This window comes from Manacus vitellinus, unplaced genomic scaffold (assembly GCF_001715985.3).
Source record: "Manacus vitellinus isolate BGI_N305 unplaced genomic scaffold, ASM171598v3 scaffold_2_pilon, whole genome shotgun sequence".
NCBI classification, from domain to species: Eukaryota; Metazoa; Chordata; class Aves; order Passeriformes; family Pipridae; genus Manacus; species Manacus vitellinus.
The window spans coordinates 38057750-38078907 of NW_021940208.1; the positions used below are offsets into that span (position 1 = coordinate 38057750).

Below are 21158 nucleotides of genomic sequence, written 5' to 3' on the forward strand. Positions count from 1 at the left end.
AGCTCTTCAGTTCCATTTGTTTTCATGGTCAGCAAGCAGCATAGGCACAGTGCAGATGTGAGTTGATACTGATCTCTCTCAGTCCAAATTGTATCTCCATATTGCTCAGTTGTTCTGAAGCAGCTGATTGTGTCTGCACTATTGTTTTCCTAAGACCATGTGAAGGCACTAGTTTTATACTCTGTAAAAAGCCTGTAGCATTCAGCCGGCCTCCTTTTGTCATTTTAGCAGTTGAGTGAAGGGGAAACAGAGTGAGGAAGAGAATACGTCTCTTAGTGTTCGAACAGTCAAGTGAATGGGGTGTGTGTTACTTACAACTATCACCAACAACAGGGTACTGTTGATGTTACCAGAGTCTGTGGTATTTTCAGAGTTCTGAATATGACATTTTGTTTTCAGCAGCAGAAATATATCATTTGAATTAACTGCACTTTCCCACATAGTTGGAATGTTGCTGATACAAAGAGGAAATAATCAGCCTCTCCTGGGATTTGCAACCGTTAATAGCTGAGCATTCAAACAAATTTGCTTGTGAGCTTTCCAGCATTGGTGGTGCCCTACTGGCATTGTATGCAGCTGTGAGAAAGGTGGGGTGGGCTTGAACTGGACATGGGAGAACAGCATCAAAAGCCCTGTCTGTGCAGCAACCTTAGGCTATTCTATAACCCAGTTAAAGCTCTGCTTTGGATGATTGTAGTATGTGTCTGTACCTGCCATAGCTCGGTCACAGACATTGCAGGTATACTTGAGCCATATTTTGACCCTGATCACAGTACCGAGCAGTTATTGCATTACTTCCATCTGCATAAGCATTCAACTTGCTACCTGTATAGGCAGCATAGCAAGTTGTTCACACTGGTTGCTGTTTACACTTGAGATGATTTCATATGTATAGTGTTTCAAATGCTCTTTTTGTAATCAAGTCTTCATCCCCCCTGTCCTCACATGGAGGTATGGTGGTGAGTATACAACAAGTACATTTTTCATCTGGAATTGGCTGCCAACACTCACTTTTCAGAACTTTAAGCTGTAGCTCTCGGTCACAAAATAGTCTTCACATACACGTGTGGTCATAGGAATGGTTCAGACAAAGCGTCTGTCTAGCACAGTACTCTGCCCTACCAGTGTCTTGACATGAAGGGAAGGGAAAAAGTGGATCAAAACATTTCCAGTTCCTAATATTCTTTCTACAATGAAGGCATCAAAGCTGTAAACAATATTTATTCAAGGTGTGAATGAATGATGGATTTAAACAATGACATAAACATTTTCCTGTCCTTTTGGTTATCCTTCCCTAATGTATCCTAATGTTCTACTTGGAGTTGGTGCTTTCACAGCACTGTCTAGCCTAAGCCCAAGATCTTGCTGCAGAATACCTCTGCTCATTTTATATATAATCACCTTTTTGCATGTGATACGAGGTCTCTTTTTCCAAATGTTTTCCCCCATGGCTTTACATTTATCTGCGTTGAATTCCACCTGCGGTTTCACTTAGGATGGTTCCCTTTGCTTACTCTACCTCGAATGACTTAATTACATCCACATGCCTCATTGCAGCACTGTTGGTTCTCTTTGACAGGCTGGTTACAAACATCTTGCACTGCACACACCTGACCAGATTTGTGCTCGGTCTGAGACTATTCAACTCCTTGAATTGAGGAGGTTGCTCAAACCCATCCAATAGCTGGAAGAATTTAACCTGTAGGGAGAGAGCATCCTCTAGTTGTTTCCTGTGAACTAAACCAGTAGACCTGCACTGCACTGTTCTTGATATGGAAGATTTAAAGGCTTCCCATATACCTATATGCTTTTATTTATTTTTTAATCATAGTTATGCATTACAGTTTTTTCAATGCTAAAATTGTCTTGGAAGGTTCCTGTCCACCCACAGCTGCTTGCTCCCTCATTTCAATTTTTTCAAAAGTCACAATAGATATTGGCTTCTTGTTGTTGTTGTTTTGTTTGTTGCTTATTTTTTTTAACCCTAGATCATTGAAAAGACCTGGCACATCCCTGTGACCCTTCAAGAGCACACTGTAAAGCAGAGAACCTCAACAGGGAGTGGGAACAGATGCTAGAAGTGAGTGGGACTTTTCAGGAATTAATTTTGTTGCCAAATAAAATGGAACATGTAAACAGCACTCTAAGAAAAATATAGGTTAGATAATACCATTTCCTGGATAATCTGCACTTAAGCAATCTTATCTTTAAGCTTCAGCATTCAGATACTCTCAAAATTTCTTAGGCTGAGAGCTCTTGACTGTCAAGAAGTCACAGAGATTTTTAGCATATAGGTATGATGTGTAATGCTGGCTCCCATGTTGTGAACTCCCTTTTTATATTTGTGTCTTTTTGTTTTCTTCATCCCTTTGTGAAATTCTGAGGCAACAGAAATTTTCACTGAAAGCTAAGTGACTCATTGGGCCATGATGGAAAGATCTACAACTTCCTGCCCTGAGCATCAGTGCTGGATAGTTGCCTATGATTCATACTGGGCATGGTCCCAAATTCATCAAAATATTGCTAGAACTGTAAAAAGTGGCAAGTCACTGTGGGGGCCTGGACCCTGCCAAAGGCTGAACTGAGGAAGCTGAGGCTCAGCTAGTGTTGAGTCAGCCTGACTGCTGTCAGCAGTAGAGCGATCCCATTTTACACCAGCTGAAAACCCCATCACAGCTATCAGTTTGCAGACCCAAATGAGATAGGATTAGAAGAAATCAGAGCAAATTACTGCTTTATGCCTGACAATCGGGGCTCAGCAACGGATGTGCAATGTGCATAGGTAGCTTGGAAAGAATTAGGCAGCAGAGACAAAAAGTAAAAACATCCACTAGACAAAAAGATGATCATATCAAGTTATCAAGGTAATATATCTGCATATTACTGAGGTTTACTTTCCTCTGTTGAACAGCAGTTTGTTGTACAAAAATATTGTTTGGTATGCAGGAATAGTTACTGTCTCGTTAGCTGATCTGGTTCTTTTCAGGGCGAGATTATTCTGTCTGCCTTTTTGAAATAATTTTCTGTCTAATATTGAAAGAGTCACTCTGGATCTGGATTCATCCATCTTCTGGTGAACATGATGAAGATCCGAGTGAACCGAATAAAAGACAAATTGCAGCAGGCATGTAACAAGCCCTTCTTCTTTCTGTTAAATCTCTGTTAATAATGTGTGAAGGAGTGATAACAAAGAGCTTCTGTCCTCTTTATAAAAGACCCTTAAGGGCAGAGGCAAGCTGTAAGAAACTATTCTTTTGCTAATGATGGCTGAATTACTGAGAATGCTCAGTGTTAAAAACCCACGACAAGGATCTTGTACATGGAAAGGAAGTATTTCCTTGGACCACTTTCTAATGACTGTCAAACATTTGCAGCCATCGGACAAAAGGAAGCATTGTAATGACAAGGCACACAGCTAGTGCTGTGGTTACATCTGCCAGTTGTGTAGCTGTGAGCTGTAAGCACTCCGGTAGTCCCATGAACTAAAAAATGACTCCTGATTCTGAATTTTCTTTACTTCACTCTTTCTACTTTTTTTTCTTTTTTTTTTCAAGAGTAGCTTGACTGATCATGATTTTACTAGAAAGGTCTTAGAGCCATTCAACCACACGCAGTTCTTTCTGAGTTATATAAAAGACCATTTCATACCAAGTTGTTCACTTTTTCAAGATCCTTAGATTTCTATGTCACCACAACTCTTTCCTCAGCTCAAACCATACCCATTAATATATGTGCTATATGTAAAACTTAGTGGTTTGAAGAATATTCTTGCTCAGAGTATACATTTTCTATGTGACTCAAAGGTTTATGACTTTTCCAGTGTTTAGTTTACAAGTGGCAATTTAGTCCTAGTCATGCATTTTTTATACTTTCAGAAAATCCACAAAAAACCTGACCTTTCTTTATTTGATTGTAACTAATATTTTGTGGTTGTTTTTTTTTTTCTCAAATATGAGGCAGAAAAAGAACAAGAGAGTTCATGGTTGCATCATGTACAAATAATTGCATTACATATAAAAAAGCAACCTCATCACCCCATAGTCCACAACTGAGCTTTCATAATAGTAATTTTTTATTGCAATACTTTTTAGCAATAACATAGTTAAATAGTGAGGAGGAAAGATCATTCATACAGCTCGTGTTGCATGGTAGACTCAAGCAGGTGTTATACACTTTTTTTCCCATCACTGTGATAGCATCAAGGAACAGATTTTTGGGGTGAAACTTCTATAAAAACAAAATGCTTGGAAACAAGGCAATATTTCTAATACTGGTGTAAATGTGTAACAGAAGAGTAAATGTGTTTGCTAGTGGAGCCTGCCAAGTTGTATCCCCAAAAATACTTGTTACTGAAAGCTATGTGTACATTAAGTTTTCTTTTTGTTTGATTGGGTTTTTTTTGTCCTTAGGCTTTGTAGGGAAGCTTTTAGGTATGGATATGATCTATGATGGAAAGTTTTTCTGTCAGTATGATGTCTCAGCTGAGCTGGGGAAAAACCATCACACACCCTAAACTCATATATCTGTCTACACAATATGCAGCTCTAATCTTGGCTTAGTGAGAATGATTAAAGTAGACGTGGTAGATGCACTGGTGGAAAAACTCCTTTAGTATCTTGTTTTGCTAAAATAGCTTTGCTAGAAGAGCAAATTGACAGAATCTCTTCAGTGGAGAGAAACAGGTTTATAGTACGGCTAATTATGAGGCACTCATGGCAGGAAAAATGAATATATTACTTTTCAAGGATATGTACCTTGAAAAGCAACATGGCTAAAAGCTTTAAAGAGTTTCAGTGAACACCAAATTATCTATGTGGTCCTAACATACTGTTGTGATTAAAGGGCAAATGAAAGTCTTGAACATATGGACTGCAAACTATTAGAGAGGATTTGCATCAAATACTAAAGAAATTATGAAGTTCTACCAGAGCTGGAATAATATGGTTAGTAGTAAGGATGATTAATTATAGCAATAACCTAACAAGTGATGTGATGATCTCTCTGTAATTCAAAATATGTATATAAACTCAGTTGTTTCTACATAAAATATGTATTCTACTTTAAAGAAAAAATTGTTTTTCAAAACCAGCGTCTTATGCTCCTGGCATCTAGCCACAGAAATGGAACTGAACACCATCACAGTAGAGGTGAGCTAACTCTACTTTCCAGGTTTAAACTTTCTTGCAGTTTAAAAAAAAAAAATCCTATGAGGGGTGAAATACATCTGCCTTTACTATAGACAGCCAAAAATGAGATATCTGAGTTATCCATTCAACCTTCCCAGTATGATCAATGGCAAGAAATAAGCATCAGAAGAAAGCTGTTCATCTTAGCTTAAAACATACATCTAAGACAGATCAGATGAATTGCCCTCTGGAGGTGACACTTTTTTGTCCTGTAAAGGAACTTGAAGGATTAGCTTCCAAAATTTAGGCAAGTTTGTTGATGCAGGCGAATCTCTTCAGAGGTGTAGACTCGACAGAGTGAAGATCTTCAAGATTCTACAGCTTAAATATTTGCTTTAACTTTTCTTAAATTATACAATATCTTCTGCTCTCATTAATAAGAAAGAGACACAAAGATTTTTTTTTACAGTAAGTTGCACTGATTTCTACAATTCACCTCCCATTGCAGCAATATCTACATCAGGAACCCACATTCATAATTTTCTGTCTGTGGGTGACACAGAGGACAGAGACACTGAGGATTAAAGGCTTGATTTAAATCCCATTAAAATGGGAGAGACTTGCATTGACTTTAATGGGATTTAGATTGAGTGCAGAGAAGGCTGAATGCTGAACTTCTGTCGAGTTTGAAGAACAGGGGGTATTAAAGGGCAAACTAATAATGCTTCTGTTAAATGTTAAGTACCATTCTTCAGAGAGACTTGCCAAACTGGTCATTCAGTCTCATTCAGGGTGACTAAAGTGACTCAGTAAGCAATAAACAAAATTATTAATATAATTGCTAGTTGTCTTCGTGTCTTCTAATCTTTGTTACATTCCAATAAAGTAAGATAAGTGTTTAAGACATGATGTATTTTCTAGATACTGTTAAAAATTTATTTTATAGGGTAGCTTTTGCCATCCATCAAGGAATATCTGTCTTCTATTGCTGCATTACTTGATTCATTTACAGGCCAATGAGAACATGTAGGGCTACATTAAGCCTACCAGTTCAAGTAGAACTGAGTCACCTAAGTGACTACCAGGAGTCACCTAAGTGACTCCTGTGGACTGTAAGCCCCTATATGTCTAGAAAGTCCTTAGATACCTGAGTGAAATGAAGATAAAGCCAGCTGCAGTTGATAGATGCCTATGCTCCACTGAGCATATGGACAATTGGTTCAGTTCATTGTGTGGACAGAGGAAGGACATGAAACTCATGAAATAGGAACTGGGAGCTTTGGTTTTCAAGTCCTTATTTTTATAAAGGGCTTTGAATCCTTTGTTGCTATTTTATATAATTACTGCCAAAGTAGGGATGCAGGAACAGTCTTTGTTTGCTGTTAAAGTTGAATCACTGTGCAGAGGTGAAGGTAAGGGGCCATGGACACAAACTGAAACATCAGGAAACACTGTTTTTAATGTGAGGAAGACTGAGCACTGGAACAGGTTTCCCGCAGTGCTTGCGGAGTCTCCCCCTTTGGAAAAGCTGTCTGGACATGGTCCTGGGCAACCAGCTGTAGGTGGTCTTGCTTGAGCAAGAATGGTGGACCAGACGACCCCCAGGGTCCCTCCCAACCTCAACAGTTATGTGATTCTGTGATGAGTGGCATAGTCCTTGAGGTAATGGGGGTGTCAACCAGGTCCCTGCTTCTGAATCCTTTTGAGAAAAGAAATTTGTGGAAGGAGGGCATCCATTCAAGCTCAGTTCTGCTTGAACTGCTCAACCACTTTTTATTAATAAACCAAGGGATTACACCAATGCCTGATGCATGCACCACGACATAAACTCACCTGAGGAGCCTTTGTTTCCCTGATCTAGGGAATGTCCTAGGAAAGTGGGCATTCCTTGTGTCCTAGGAATGGGGGAGGGGTGGGGCAACCACAACTCCTCCAAGCAACCTGTTCCAGTGCTTCACCACCCTCATAGTAAAGAATTTCTTCCTAATATCTAATCTCAATCTACCCTTTTCAAGTTTTAAATGTGAAAGTAAATATGAAACGTGCTGCATATGGGACATGTTCTCAGTGAACCTCCTGTGCAGTTGATCTCCATGCTGCAATAGTTATGTAGAGAGGAGATTGGGATATCATTCAGCATTTCCACACTGAATATTGGATGAATATTTAAAATTCTCTTAAATCTACCATAATTAAGTTTCCAGGCAGAAAATGCAGCCATGTGGAAACAACATGGCCAGTGATAACTCTGTATTTTCAAAAACTCTGAGGAACAGTAAACATCCAGCATACTTTTTCTTTTGCTGCCTGGACCAAGCAAAAGCTGTGTGTAATGTATAGCCTGGGAAGTAAAGGTCCTCTGCCTTGGAGTAGAAATGCTGCCTGCTTGCTTGTGAACTGCTCTACCTGACCTTATTGATAGATGAGGTGCCAGTACAGACAGGGCATTGCTGGTTTTGCCAGCATGGTGATAAGAGTGTGGTTTCCCTTGGTTGCTGAGGCTGGATTTTCCAAGAGTTTCCGCATGATGTTCTGCAGAAATGTGCACACATATGTATTGACTGTATTTGGAATTTGGGACTGAAAACACCCATTATATAATTATCTTAAGTTAATTATTCTATTTAGAAGAGCCCAAAGAATGAACCTGTATATGAAGAAGACATAATCCTCTCCACGGTTCTTTTAAAAATGTTAAATAAATTTACTTAAAGAAAAAGAACCCACATGTGCAATTCTAGGCTTGAAATCTAAGACATGTTTTATTGTTTGTTTAGAGTTGGAAAGGAGAGTAGATGGTACTGGAAATTAAACTGAATTTAAATATTTTTGTAGAGGCCCGAGGTATTAACCACCCCCCTGACATATTTTAGAAAATTTTCTAAGTGCAGAACAAAAATACATGAATACAATGAGAGAAATTCCAGATTAGCAAGACAATCTTTCACATGGCATTCAGGTAGACTCAGTGTTATTTACAGTTTGTTTTAAGAGATGTAAAAGACTTTTTCCACCAACAATTTTAAATTTGTGTGTATCTGTGCCAGTGTTAACACTGATGTGTCTTTACTACCTATGCTACACTAAAAAATCTGAATTTAGAAATAATTCCTAGCCTGTCTCACAAGTTGCAACTAAATGGGTTTCTCCTCTTTTCATATATGACAAGAAATACAAATAGCAATCCAAAATAATTTGATTTCTGAATTAAATACTTCTGCTGACTGACTTGTAGTGACCTTACCATCCTTATTCTAAACAAATACTTGAATAGATCCTGTTTAGTCTCAGAAAACAAATCCAGCTTTTTCATTATGACTTTTGAAATGTGTTAATGAGGGATTCTCTCTGGTGAAGAAAGACAGATTTAATCGGGTTTTTTCTTCACATTCAGGGCTTTGCATAATTTAGCAAGAAAAGAAAATCATGAATGCGCTCATTGCTCATGCTAGCTGATGGTTGTTTCAGGTCAAATGAAGAAATTCAAGTAGGAATGAGAGACCCACATTTGTGAGTAAGTGTCCTAGTTGCTGGAGAAGAGTAATAAGTTTTCTGCTCTTCTCCAGACACATCAACCTTGGCTGCACTTTTGATTTTTGTATAATAGCACAGATGAACAACAGGGATGAATAAACTTTGCTTTGTGTCATGAGCAGCCTGCAGCCTAATGTCTGGTACACTTTTTACAGGTGAGAAAAGGCTAACTGGCATTTGAAAAAAGTGTTATCAACCCCTACTTTTTAGAAGGTACTGTGTCTCTTGAGTTACTATATAAAGGGCTGGAAATAATTAAGACAGTGAATAATTTTTTTTTTAATAGTAAATACCATTCTTTTGCATAGCAAATACCTTAGTTTTGAATTCTAGAAGGAAGGTGGTTATGACTGCTGTATTCTTCATGGAGTTTATGCCTTAGAAGTGAGTTACGTGTGCATAGAGTCTACCTGCCAGACTGAGTTTCTTGGAAAAGAAGCATAATTTAAAATTCCAATTATGTGTAAACATATGTTGAGCTGCTCAGCTGTGCCAAAAAAGTAGCAATCTTGTGAGTGCTTAGAAGCTGACTATCACAGGACGTTCACTGGTTTAGATGTGGGACTGTATCCAAAATGTCACTAGGAATGTAACGAACAAGTTTGGTCACTTACTGCTGGCTGAGGGAGGGTGGGTGGGGAGGGGATCTGTGGGAGATGACACAGAGACTTTAGGGAGGCTTCTCACCACCCACTACACTGAGCGCATCAACTATAGCACACAAAAAGATACTGGGGAGAGCAGGCAGGACACCTCCAATTATTCCAGTCACAGGTGTTCAGGCAACTGAAAACCACCACTCGGGCTTTAGCATGGCTGATACCATTAATCTGTGTATTTTGTTCCTGGTTCCTAGCACAGGTCAATGTACCAAGTTATGGTATGTGTACAAAACCATGGATCTAGATTTGGCTCTTGGTCCTTGGTCTTGTAAGTTATTTTCACAGCTTCTTAAAACAAATGGCTTAAAGCCCCTGATTTTAATCCGATTATTCCTATGTCTAAAATGATTCATGTTCTGAAGGCTTCCTACAACAAAACATAGTCCTAGTCTGACTTGTTCTTCCTCTTTCAATTTTTCTTTTAAGTATCCTAAATGATGGCTGACACTAGAACCAGGAATGCAGACACATTGACATCAAAAGCAATCGTAATATGGATGTGGCAACAAGGGTGGGGGACAGAGTGGAAGGAAGAGGAGCACTTTGAAGATGTCATGATAACTCAGGCATGTTTAGATTCAGTAAGTAGGTGTGCCTTTTTCTGTATCCTGCTCATCTGCAAAGTAGGATGTTTGAAGAGAGGGAAAAATGAAATGTTATTTCCAGTAAAGGGGAGGAGACTTAACAATGGCAAAATTGTTAACAATGGCAAAACACAAACAGTGGAGAGAACATTAGAATTTTTAGCCAAGGAATAACTGGCTATACAGTGTATGTATTTGAAATACAGAGGAAAATTGCTGCCTTTTCTGTTTTTCAAAGCACTGATGTTTATAATTTATTTGTTGTTGAATTTTATAAAACTGTTGCAATAAATATAAGGCTAGAAATGAATAATATTTTCCCCTATTAGTTATTTGCCAGAAACATGATTAAAACTATATGTGAATTCAATCTGTACTTGTAAATACAAAATTTGGTTAGTTATTTTTAAATTGGAGACTAATAGATCAGGACTGTGGCCATCTCTTGAAATTTTGGCAGAGGTAACTCAAGGAAACCGTGTGCTGAGGTGGCCTCTGGGGTATCACAGAACCAAATCCAGGGCACCAGACATTAAGTCTCCTCTTATGTTTGCCTACCGTGCCAGCACTCATAGTCCTAATAAACTGAGACTCAGACCACTCATGAAGAAGATGCACCAACAAGGTTTTGATAAAGACTCTACATTGTGTCTGCTAAGAGTAAGGGAGAAACCATTTCCCAAGTGGATCTCAGCCTAAAAAGTTGCAGTGATGGTCAATAGGACACACCACTCAGAGACACGTTTTTAACCATAGAGTAATGGTACATTGAAGGACAGGAAATGTGATTTTGCACAATAACAAGGCCCATGTGCAACTGCAGAGAGCTTCCAGCTCTACTGTTCTTCAAACCTTGCAAGCCTGCTGGCAAGATGAGAACAAACCAGAAGTCATTCCAATCACTGCCGGGGCGGTTGTGCATGTAGATCCAGTGGTATGGATATTCAGGGGGTCTACCAAGGAAGGAGTACAATTAGTTCAACATCACTTAATAACTAGAGTAGTTTTTATTTTGCAGATGTTTCAGGGCATTATCCATAAAAAAAAAAAAATATATATATATAAATTCTACTTTCTACATTTTTTCCCTTGAAAGTTGAATATATAATCCAGATATATAATCATGAAGCTGCAACTTCGAAGTATTACCCTTGTCTGAGATGATCTTGAATACTGCCACTCATTTGGCCTAAAATCCATGTTTGGAATTATTATCAGAACCTTTCATTCTCACAGGTGAATTAATATTGAAATATTTAAGAAAAAATGAGACAGTGTTAATAAGAGACATTTAGAGAAAGTGTCAAAGTACCCCAGGTCTCTACAGGTACATAAGGTATCTAAAATGTCAAAATGAATTTAAAATTCTTAGTTCAATTATTGCACATATATATATATATATATATATAAATGTGAATATAAATTTGTGTGTTGGGGGTTCTGTGACATAACTTGAAAAGTACTTACTTTGATTAGTACCAGATCAACCTTTCCTAATCTTGCTCTAAGTATTGCCAATTTGAGCTTTTGAAGACAGATTCACTGACTTTCAGTGGTCTGTTTCCCTCCAGATGTTCATTATCACCTCTGCCATTTACCACCCTATATCCAGCCAGTAAAGCAATTTGTGAGTACTCCCTTAACTCATTTCAGGGAAAATTAATTGTATTAATTTCTTTTGTTTAAGCAGTTTACCTGGTTTGCTCTGTCTGAAGTGGATTAGGAAACCCTAATATAAACTGTTCTTCTAGCAGAATTGTAGAAATGCTGAAATCTTTGGCTGTGACTTCTGCAGCAAGGCCTCACTCAAAGGAGCAGGGCAGGGCAATGATCTCCAGGGACAACTCCTCAAAGCACAAGAAGATCATTTGGATATGCAGGAAACAGCAGGTGTGGCAGGCAGCCAACTTGGCTGAACAGACAACTCCTGGCTGAGCTCAAACACAAAATGGAAATATACAGATAGGGGAAATGGGAATCAGCTAAGGAAGAGTATGGAAATTGTTGCTGGAGCTTGAAGGGGTAAAGTTATGAAAACCCAAGCCTGGCTGGAGTTTAAACTGACTAGTGATAGGAAAGGCAATTGGAGGGACTTCTGACTACATTGGGAGCAAAAGGAAGACCAACAAAAAATACAGATCCACTGATGAATAGGATGGATGACTTGATGATGAAGGATATAGAAAAGACAGATTGACTCAATGACCTGATTCTTACTGGCAAGGTCTCCTTTCCAGCTTCCATAATTTCTGTGGCAGAATCTGGGGGAAAGAAATGTTACCCCAGGTAGGGTGTGTTAGAATTAGAGACTGCTTAAGCAAACTGGACATATACAAGACCGTGGGACTGGACAGAATGCATCAGAGATTGCCAGCGGATCTGGTTTATGTCATTGAGGTTCTCTTCATCATCATCTTTGAAAAGTGGTAGAGAGTGCAGGAGGTTCTTGAAGATGTGAAAAAGACAAATGTCATGTACATCTTTAGAAAGTGCAAGGAAGAGGATCTGGAAGACTACAGGCCAATCAGTCTCACTTCAGTCTGTGGAGAAGTTATAGAGCAAATCCTGCTGGAGACCATTTCCAGGTATATGGAGGAAAATAATGTGGTTTGCCAAGGGCGAATCATGCCTAACCAGGAATACCTGTAGAGCCTTTAAGTTCCTTGAACCAAATATCATAGAATCATAGAATATATTGAGTTGGAAGGGACCCAATGGGATCATCGAGTTCAACTCCTAGCCCTGCGCAGGACACCCGGATAATCACACCATGTGCCTGAGAGTGTTGTCCAAGCAATTTACTATCTCAGCTTAGAAAAGGTGGCAGTTATGCCAAACTGCATTAAGCCAATTAAGTTTTACAGTCAAAATGATTTCATCAAGCACATAGGGAAGGGAGAAAAACCTTGTACACTGGAAAAGGGTGGGAGGTAAAGACTGCATTATTTCCTTTAGTAACCACAGGGCCTTTAGTAACTGAGTAACTTTAGTACTTTAGTAACTGAGGCCCATCACTATTTCTTGTACCTCTCACATGAAATCAACAGAAAATCCCATATTTGAATACATTTGGTCTCTGACATTGGTTACATTTAGGGTAAAACTTAGCTTGATAAAAACTTTCTTTTCCTTTTCCAATTAATATACCTTGCTTTCAACTGATTTAGAGGCAAGTTTTCTCCCTTGGCCTTTAAGGTTAGTGAAAGATAATGGTTATTAGTAATCTTTCTGTGGAAAGATCTTTAAACAAAGGTTTTCACTGTTGTCTAGGAAAAACAGAACTCCAAAATGTCTCTAAATCTCCTCTGGAATTGAAGACCAAGAAGATCCAAAGCAAGAACACTTCAGCTAACAACCCTTGGTTTCTATTTTCACCTGTGTCTCCAAGAAGAACAATATTCTGTAAGAGCTCGAAAGATATCCTTGGAGTGCCCGATACAGGGGAATAACAGTTTTTAAGAACATGTACATCTGAGCTATTCTCTTTAAACTCTTTTTACTGCTAAAGTGTCATTTTATTGTTGGAAAATAATAGACTCCCTGTGATATTCTCATAGAGATCTCCAAAATAGTTAAAATAGACCTCGATTTGAGGGTACCTCTTTTTCTCCACTGACTAAAAAGCAAACCTAGTATGATTATGTAGGTATCTGTTCTGCAGTCATTTAGAGTTAGTGGAGATTATTTCCACCTGGCACATCTGGCCTGTGGTCTGACCATGCTGATCTACCATGAAACTGGTGTCATGGAAGGCTAATTGGAAAAACACTAGTGCCACACATCAAAAGAACAATTGGGATTTGTAAGGCTTGATATTATATTTGCAGAGGTGCTACAATAAGCATACGTGCTGGCAGCCTAGATATGTGGAGCCAAGAAAAAGAATGGAATGATACTCTGCCCTTTCCTGGATCAGACAACAGAGTAAGTTGTAGCCTTCCTATATGTGTCCAAACATGCACACTAAAACTTCTACTTACCACAGCCAAAGAGAAACCAATCCAAGCACCATATGAGGGATTTTTCTTTTTATTTTTGTTGCTTCCTGTCGTTGCCTCAAAGCAGGAATAATTATAAAAAAAGCTGCCACTTTTTTCTTGCAGAGGTGAAAACACATTTTAAGCATGCACAAACAGTACACATTATTCAAACAATCACCAAGGACTGCAACTTATTTCTAAGAGAAATGAATTTTTTTTTCCATGTCTGACACTGGTCTGGTGTATGCTGTTATGAAGATGTAGCTGTTGAATGCCATGAGAGTTTAATTCTTCAGTGTAAGCAAAACTTTTCTGTGTGTCTTTGTCTTACATGATGGTGGTACTACTGTCTGGTGATGGGAATGCTTTCACTACTTTCTGTACAAAGCAATGGTAACCAGATCCTTCTGGGATTCTTTTCTCCCATTAAGCCTGCACTGGTCCATTGCCAGATGGTCGAAGTGGCAGGATGCCTGAATCATCTGAGAGTGGCAGTCTTTTCTATTCAGTCTGCATCTCTTAGTTGTATGCACAGTACTGACTCTTATCATTCAATATGATACAAAGATCCAGTTAGAAGAAATAATATGAGAAGAATTATGAATAACTAGGACCTACTTAGAAATATTTTACCAGATGTTGAAAAAGTGACAGTATTCCAAAGAAAACAGAGTGTTTGATCTAAGAAAAGAAGAAGTTTTAACGTAAGAGAAATCAGAGCAGAACAAATAATAAAAAGAAGATATATTTATGAGTAAAATCAGGGATATATTTATGAGTGATATCAGTGAACAGCATAGAAGCCAGCACATAAAGAAAATTAATGAAGATTAAGGAATGGAAGTGGAAGCCTGTAACCATCTGGGTCAAAGAAAAAGTATTTTCTGAGTAGATCCAAACAAAACCAATACTAACAATAATAAAGGCAGGATGACCCTAATAGAATTGCAATGGCTGACACAGAAAAGGCAGTCATAAGTGTTTCAGTTCTGTATTATGGACTGAGGAGAAAAAAGAATAGTGTCTTCCTGTTGGGTGATGCTGATCTGATATCCTCCAGTGGTACTAAGGATAGGTACAGGTGCAAGACATCACATGATCTTAAGTTAGCAGTTCCAATAGTCTTGCAACCAAACCCTTGTCAAGTTTAATGTTGAGGTTAGTGTAAAGAACCTCTGGTCTTGATTTTCAAGAAGCCTTGGAATTTCCAGAGGACTGGATAGAAGCTAATATTGTGCCATTATTTTAAAACAGAAAAAAACCCAGACCTGGATAAAAGGGATAAAAGCCCAGACCTGGATAATACAGGCTTGGCAGTCAGAGCACAGTATTAGGACAAATAATGGATCAATATACATACACTGATTAAAAATACTAAGAAATGTTAATATCATTATTTCAGTCAATAAAATTGAGAGAAATTTATCTTGGCAAAGTTACTGAATATTTTGAATGAAGATCCAAATTTGGTTGGAGAACTAAGGAACTTCTGGTAGAGGTTTGACTTCATTAATACACTACAGAAAAACAGGTCAATGTAGCACACATTACATTGATGCAAAACTGTTTATCTCCATACATAATTGCAAAAAGAGAGGGTTTCTGTGTCTTTTTTGATTAACTGTGTTTTCCATGAGATGCCAGAGGGACTATTTTTTTGCTCTATGTCATTGAGCATTTTTACCAATGATTAGGCAAAAGGACATAACATTCTGACAAAATTTGGTGATGACACATAGATAACAGGAGTGAAAAAATTAAGAAGAGATGAATTAACAACAAAGAGTATCCAGGGACACTGCGTAAGCAAGAATAGACAAAAAATTGTCTGTACAGCCAAATAGAGAGTCTAACATATAGGAACAGAAATGTAAACCATAAAAACAGGAGTGAGGACTTTCCTATGAAGCACAGATTCTGAAGAGGACATGTCATAACACTTTACTGGGATCATATGGACAAAAAAAAAAAGGCAAATACTATCGTTAGGTGTATTCATTGGACAAAAGTGGAAGGTGAAGTCATTTGGCAGAGAAGCAATTGCTACTTGGAATAGAGCATCCAGTTCTAGTGCTCAGAATTCATGATGGATGTGAATAATTTGGAGAAGGGTCAAAGAAAAGCCATGGGAATATTAAGGACCTGGAAAGTCTCCAGCAGTGCAATCTACTTAGCTTATCAACGTGATGACTTAAGGATAACTGGTCACGGTACACAAAACAGGACAAACAGCAAAGAGCTGTTCAGTCCAACAGTCAGAGGTCTGACAAGCTCCTCTGTCAAAAAGGTGAAGCTAAAAATTCAAACAAAAATAAAGGCACTTTTTTTCTTAGCAATCTATTACATTAGTGGATATATTTACCTTATTCTTAGGCTATATTGTTAGGCTTCACCTAAGAAGTGCGGAATTACTGGCAGTTTTTAAATCTAGATTGGGTGTTTCTCTAAAGACAAGTTTAATTTTCAGTAGGACTACTTATCCTGAAGCAGAAATAACCCTGTGAGACTCTGTAGACTGTCATTGGTGGGATCAGACTGGATATTTGAGCCCTTCTGCCCTTTTTCTACTGTGTGGATATGCCCATTCTTCAGTGTGCTCTGAGAGAACTGGTATCTGTATTTATATAGCGTGACATGGGGATGATGCTACCTTAGATCTGATAAGCAGCACAGCAGCATTATTCTGGTGATGAGCTCAGGCTAATTAACCATGTCGTGCACAAGGGCTAGTCAATCATCTGTGGTAACATGACTATGCTGCTTTCCCTTTGTGGAGCTGGCTCTACACAATCCAGAGTTGTGCAGCTGTTTGATGTATGCATGGTTCAATATAGACCCTAGGCAAGTTTGTTTTCATGTACTAAAAAAATGGTTGCAATAAAGTGCTTCTCTCTTTAATGAAAGTAAAGTCATTACTGTAACTTGTGGTATTTTAAACTGTTTTATGTATTCTGACACCAGTGATAGCTCAGACATTACAGGGTGTCTGGTTCTCTTAGCATACTAGCCACACTATGACACACTATTCCTGGTTTTCTTAGCTATTTTTTGGCTCTGATGTTCCTACTTGTATCATTTAATGAGAAACACTGAACAGAGGATTTATTGTGACATTATTTATATTGAGAAGAGGAAATAGATGATGAGGAAGTGAATAACTCTTCTGTGAAAAGCTATGAAATGACAAAAATCTAGTGGAGTCATTTTCACAGTTTGTAATTGTTTACTATATCAGTCAGTAGGTGAGTCATTGCACCAGAACCTCTCTTACTTTTTGTTTACTCCAAATAAATATTTGCAACATGCAAGTAATTATTTACATCACTGGGTCTCATCCCCGGAATTTTCCAGAGACATTCTCTGATTCCATGATACCTGTGTGGGCTAAGGGTGTATGTAATATACTCTGCCTTACACAAGGGTTCTCCTACATGTTTTAGTCACTTGGAACTTTACAACATCTTTCTAAAAAGATTTCCCCAAATAAACAACCCCAATACACAAATATGTGATGAAAACTTAGAATTAAAATTACAGCTTTCTCACTAAATGAAAGTATAGAAACACTAATAATCTGAAAAATAAATAGAAATCAAACCAAAAAAATAGAGAGGTGAGAAGGCTGAGAATAGCTATAAAAATGGTCAACACATATGTAGATTAAATCAAGATAGGCTAACTGTATGAAAAGTTTAGATGCCTCCTGAATCATTCTTCCTAAAGTGCTTCTGATCTTGCCTACAGCAATTTGGTTCAGAGCAGTAGAATGGGTTTGTAAATAAACCCCTCAATTTTCTTCACTTGCTGAGATTTGGTTTGGTTCTTATACCAGTTTCAATGGTTTCAAAGTAGATCAGCTTTGGAAGAAACAAAATCTATCTCCATCTGAATTGTCCTCCAACGTGGGTGTGAGACTATGGAGTCCACATCATGCCCAATGCAGATCTAATAGACATGTGGCAGTACAAGGCCACTGAGAAATCCTGTGTCATTCCAGTTTGAGTTTTGTGCTATATTAAGGGTCATGTGCCATAACTGCAAAGGCTGCTGTGCCTTTTAAAACCTGAGGACCACGAGCTGTATAATCTACATAGTACCTAACTGCATCAGAAACTGTTCCCTCTGCCTCTGTCTTTTTTTGTTCAAGAAACTATTTCTATTACAGTTTCACCGAGTAAACTGCCAATGTGGCAGCCCTGAGAATAGATTTTAAAGCTGCCTTCCCTTCCCTGATCACAGCTCCATTGAATACTATTCTGTTCAGCATTGCAAATCCTGTCCCTTGCACACAAACAAGAAACCATTTCTTCGGGCCCAGAATGTTGAAATGACTGTGCTCAAAGCAGTAGCCATGACAAGGACACCAATTCTGCTTGTCTGCTGCTTCAGAGAAAGGGAGATCCCAGAGGGTAGGTCTTTAAAAGAGGCCCCTGCAGACATAGGATTAAGTTTCCATTCCTCCCCTATCATGTTTCACAATCCATGTTGTCCAAACTCAGAGTGGGATGGTAGTTTTGGCAGAAGGCAGCACAGAATCACTTGGATACAGCAGGAACGTGAACAGAAAGAGGGATCTGTTCAAGAGTGTCTTTACATGCAGTGGTAGTTTGGACAATGATGTGTTTGATTTACATGAAACAGAAATAAGGACTGACTAGCTTAGAGGTTGGACTTTGACTTTTCCTTGACTTTGTCGTATATGATGTCCTCGTGAACACCATGGAGAAAATTTATCTAAAAAGTAACCACTCTAATATTGTCCTAAATTCAAAATTTTTTAAAACCATCCTTAAACAGGAGCTATCTCTCTCACAGCGGCAGATTATTTCAAGCAAGACTTTACATTTCAAGTAAGAATCATTTGCGCATGTCGTTCTGTTCAGTACTTTTGCAATTGACTTGGACTGGTTATACACAGTGTACACTTAATGCATTACATATGAAATAGAATATGGCAGCACTATGGGAGATGGTATTAGAATTCAAAACTGCCTTGATGAATCAAAGACCGCTAAGGTGGTCTGCAGCCATCAGTGTGAAACTAGGTAAAGGCTAGCAGTGTATGCTGCTACAAGCAGCAAAGGTCAGTGGTGGTAATGGGCCAATATGTAAAGATAATTTAGTGTTTTTATCATTGCAAAAAGAGAAAAATCTCATTCTGGGACATACTGAAAGGAGAGTCATATGTATGACAAATATTTTGTAGAGTTCCAGTGTGCGATAACTTTGATTTTAACATCTTTCAAATATTGTGCGGTAGATTTTGGTGTGTATCGTGTGCCTATTACAGCAAAACATCATGGTCTTAAGTATTTACACTGCAGTTGCAGCTGCAAATCTATAATCCTGTATTACATAGAAGTCTGGTGTAATTTTTAATGTGGTATACGATTTAGAGAGTAATATAAAAGCATATTGATAAAAATTAGGTGAAGGAACTGACAAGCCTTTTTAAGCAAGGAGCCTTGAAGAGAAAATTCCTAATTGAAGTGGACAACGTGTTGCCTCCTTCTGCTTAACTGCTATTAAGGAATGCATCTGCTTATCTTCATTAACTGTACTTGACATCTGTATATATATGATGTGTGTTTCACAACTTCCCACTTTTCAAGAAACACAACAAAGGCAAAGATTTCTGAGCAACAGAATTACTGCTTCAACATCACTTGAAATGCATACAATTGTCTATGGGACAAAATGGAGGAAAGTGTATACAGTAGCTCTAGTGTCACTTACAAATAAGATATTCCTTTGCTTTTTACCCTCTGAAAGAAGCAGTAGTTCATATTATTTAATCCAGTTATAGAAAAAAATATTCAGAGAAACAAATTCTTTAGAGATCAGGGCTTCATATTGGCTATACAGTGAATTAATGCAATGAGAGGCCCAGTCATAACTTAATCCCTCTTGAAGGATATAAAGTGGTAGACAAACCCCAGATATGCTAGTCTACAGAAAGAAGACATGCAGACTTTGAATATTTATTTAAAACTAAAAGTAAACATACCTACCTAGTATTATTAGCACTATATCTGATATGCATTTGCCCACAATAAACTAAACTAAACTAAACTAAACTGAACTAAACTAAACTGTTTTCTAAGAAAGCTCAACACATCTTTACCTGGCAAACTTCCATTTATTTCAGCTGTCCAGCTATCTCACAAGGAAGACAGTTTTGGTGCATTTTAAGAGAAGCTTTCCAAAATATCTACTGAATCTTGTAGTTACAAGTACCTCTTCTCTTGCTCAACGCTGCATATGAAAACATCAGTTTTTTATCTATAATCTCTATATTTTTAATAATTAATTAAAGAAAAGTGATTAATGAAAAAAACTTGACCAACACTGAAATATGAACATGGAAGGGAAAAAATGGAAACTTTTTTTCTATTGCAGTAACCTGTCTGTCTGATCTCATGTCTATTCTCTGACAGTGGCAGTGTTTTTAGGTCCAGATGGGACTTACACACTTGATAGAATGGACTACATTTGAATCACTGAATTGCTGAAATTGGCAGCGACCTTTGGAGATCATGTACTCCAACATCTCACTCCAAGCAGGGTCACTTACAGAGAGGGTGCACAGGGCTGTACTCTGCCAGGTTTTCAGTATCTCCAAGGATGAAGGCTCCACAGCATCTCTGAGAAACCTGTTGCAGTTTTCCACTACAGAATGTTTTTCTTATAAGTGAATTTTCCTGTGTTTCAATCTTTACTCACTGCCTCTTGTCTATTCACTAGGCATCACTGACAGGTGTCTGGCTTTGCTTTCTTTACTCCCCTGTCAGGTACTTTACTCCCCTGTCAGGTATCAATGAGATCCTCCCCCAGCCTTCTTTTCTCCAGGGTAAGGAGTCCCAGATATCTCAACTGCTCCTTATCTGTCAAATCCTCCTAAAGTGCATTTAAGTAATGAAATACCTTAAAACAAATATTGCCAGTTCTTTGTTGATTCTTTCAAACAAATGCAATCAAATGTATTGGAGAAGTATTGGAGAGGGACTTTCTCAAGGGCATGTAGTGGCAGGACAAGGGGGAATGGCTTTAAATTGAAAGGACAGGTTTAGGTTAGATGTTAGGAAGAAATTCTTTATGGTGAGGGTGGTGAGACACTGGAACAGGTTCTGAGAGAAGCTGTCGATGTCCCATCCCTGAAGTGTTCAAGGACAGGTTGGATGGGGCTTTGAGCAACCTGGTCTAGTAGAAGGTGTCCCTGTCTATGGTTCCTTCCAACTCAAAGCAATCTATGAAATTTCTGAATATAAGCAA

The 21158-nt window shown here is 38.3% G+C and overlaps 1 protein-coding gene across 2 annotated transcripts in view; it reads left to right on the plus strand.

Annotated features, from left to right (window-relative positions):
* The window catches only part of SLAIN1 (SLAIN motif family member 1), a 91998-nt gene extending 79611 nt beyond the window's left edge, over window positions 1-12387 (plus strand). The window contains exons 6-7 of one of the 2 annotated variants that reach the window (XR_001920514.2): window positions 9749-9903; window positions 12331-12387. Coding sequence is in view for 1 of the 2 variants with exons in the window: in XM_018071451.2 (XP_017926940.2) it covers window positions 9749-9767 (19 nt within the window). In the remaining variant the exon portion in view is untranslated. Of the gene's footprint in view, window positions 1-9748; window positions 10190-12330 lie in introns of those variants that run through there. The other variant, XM_018071451.2, reaches the window with a different exon arrangement.
* Window positions 12388-21158: the final 8771 nt, after the last annotated feature.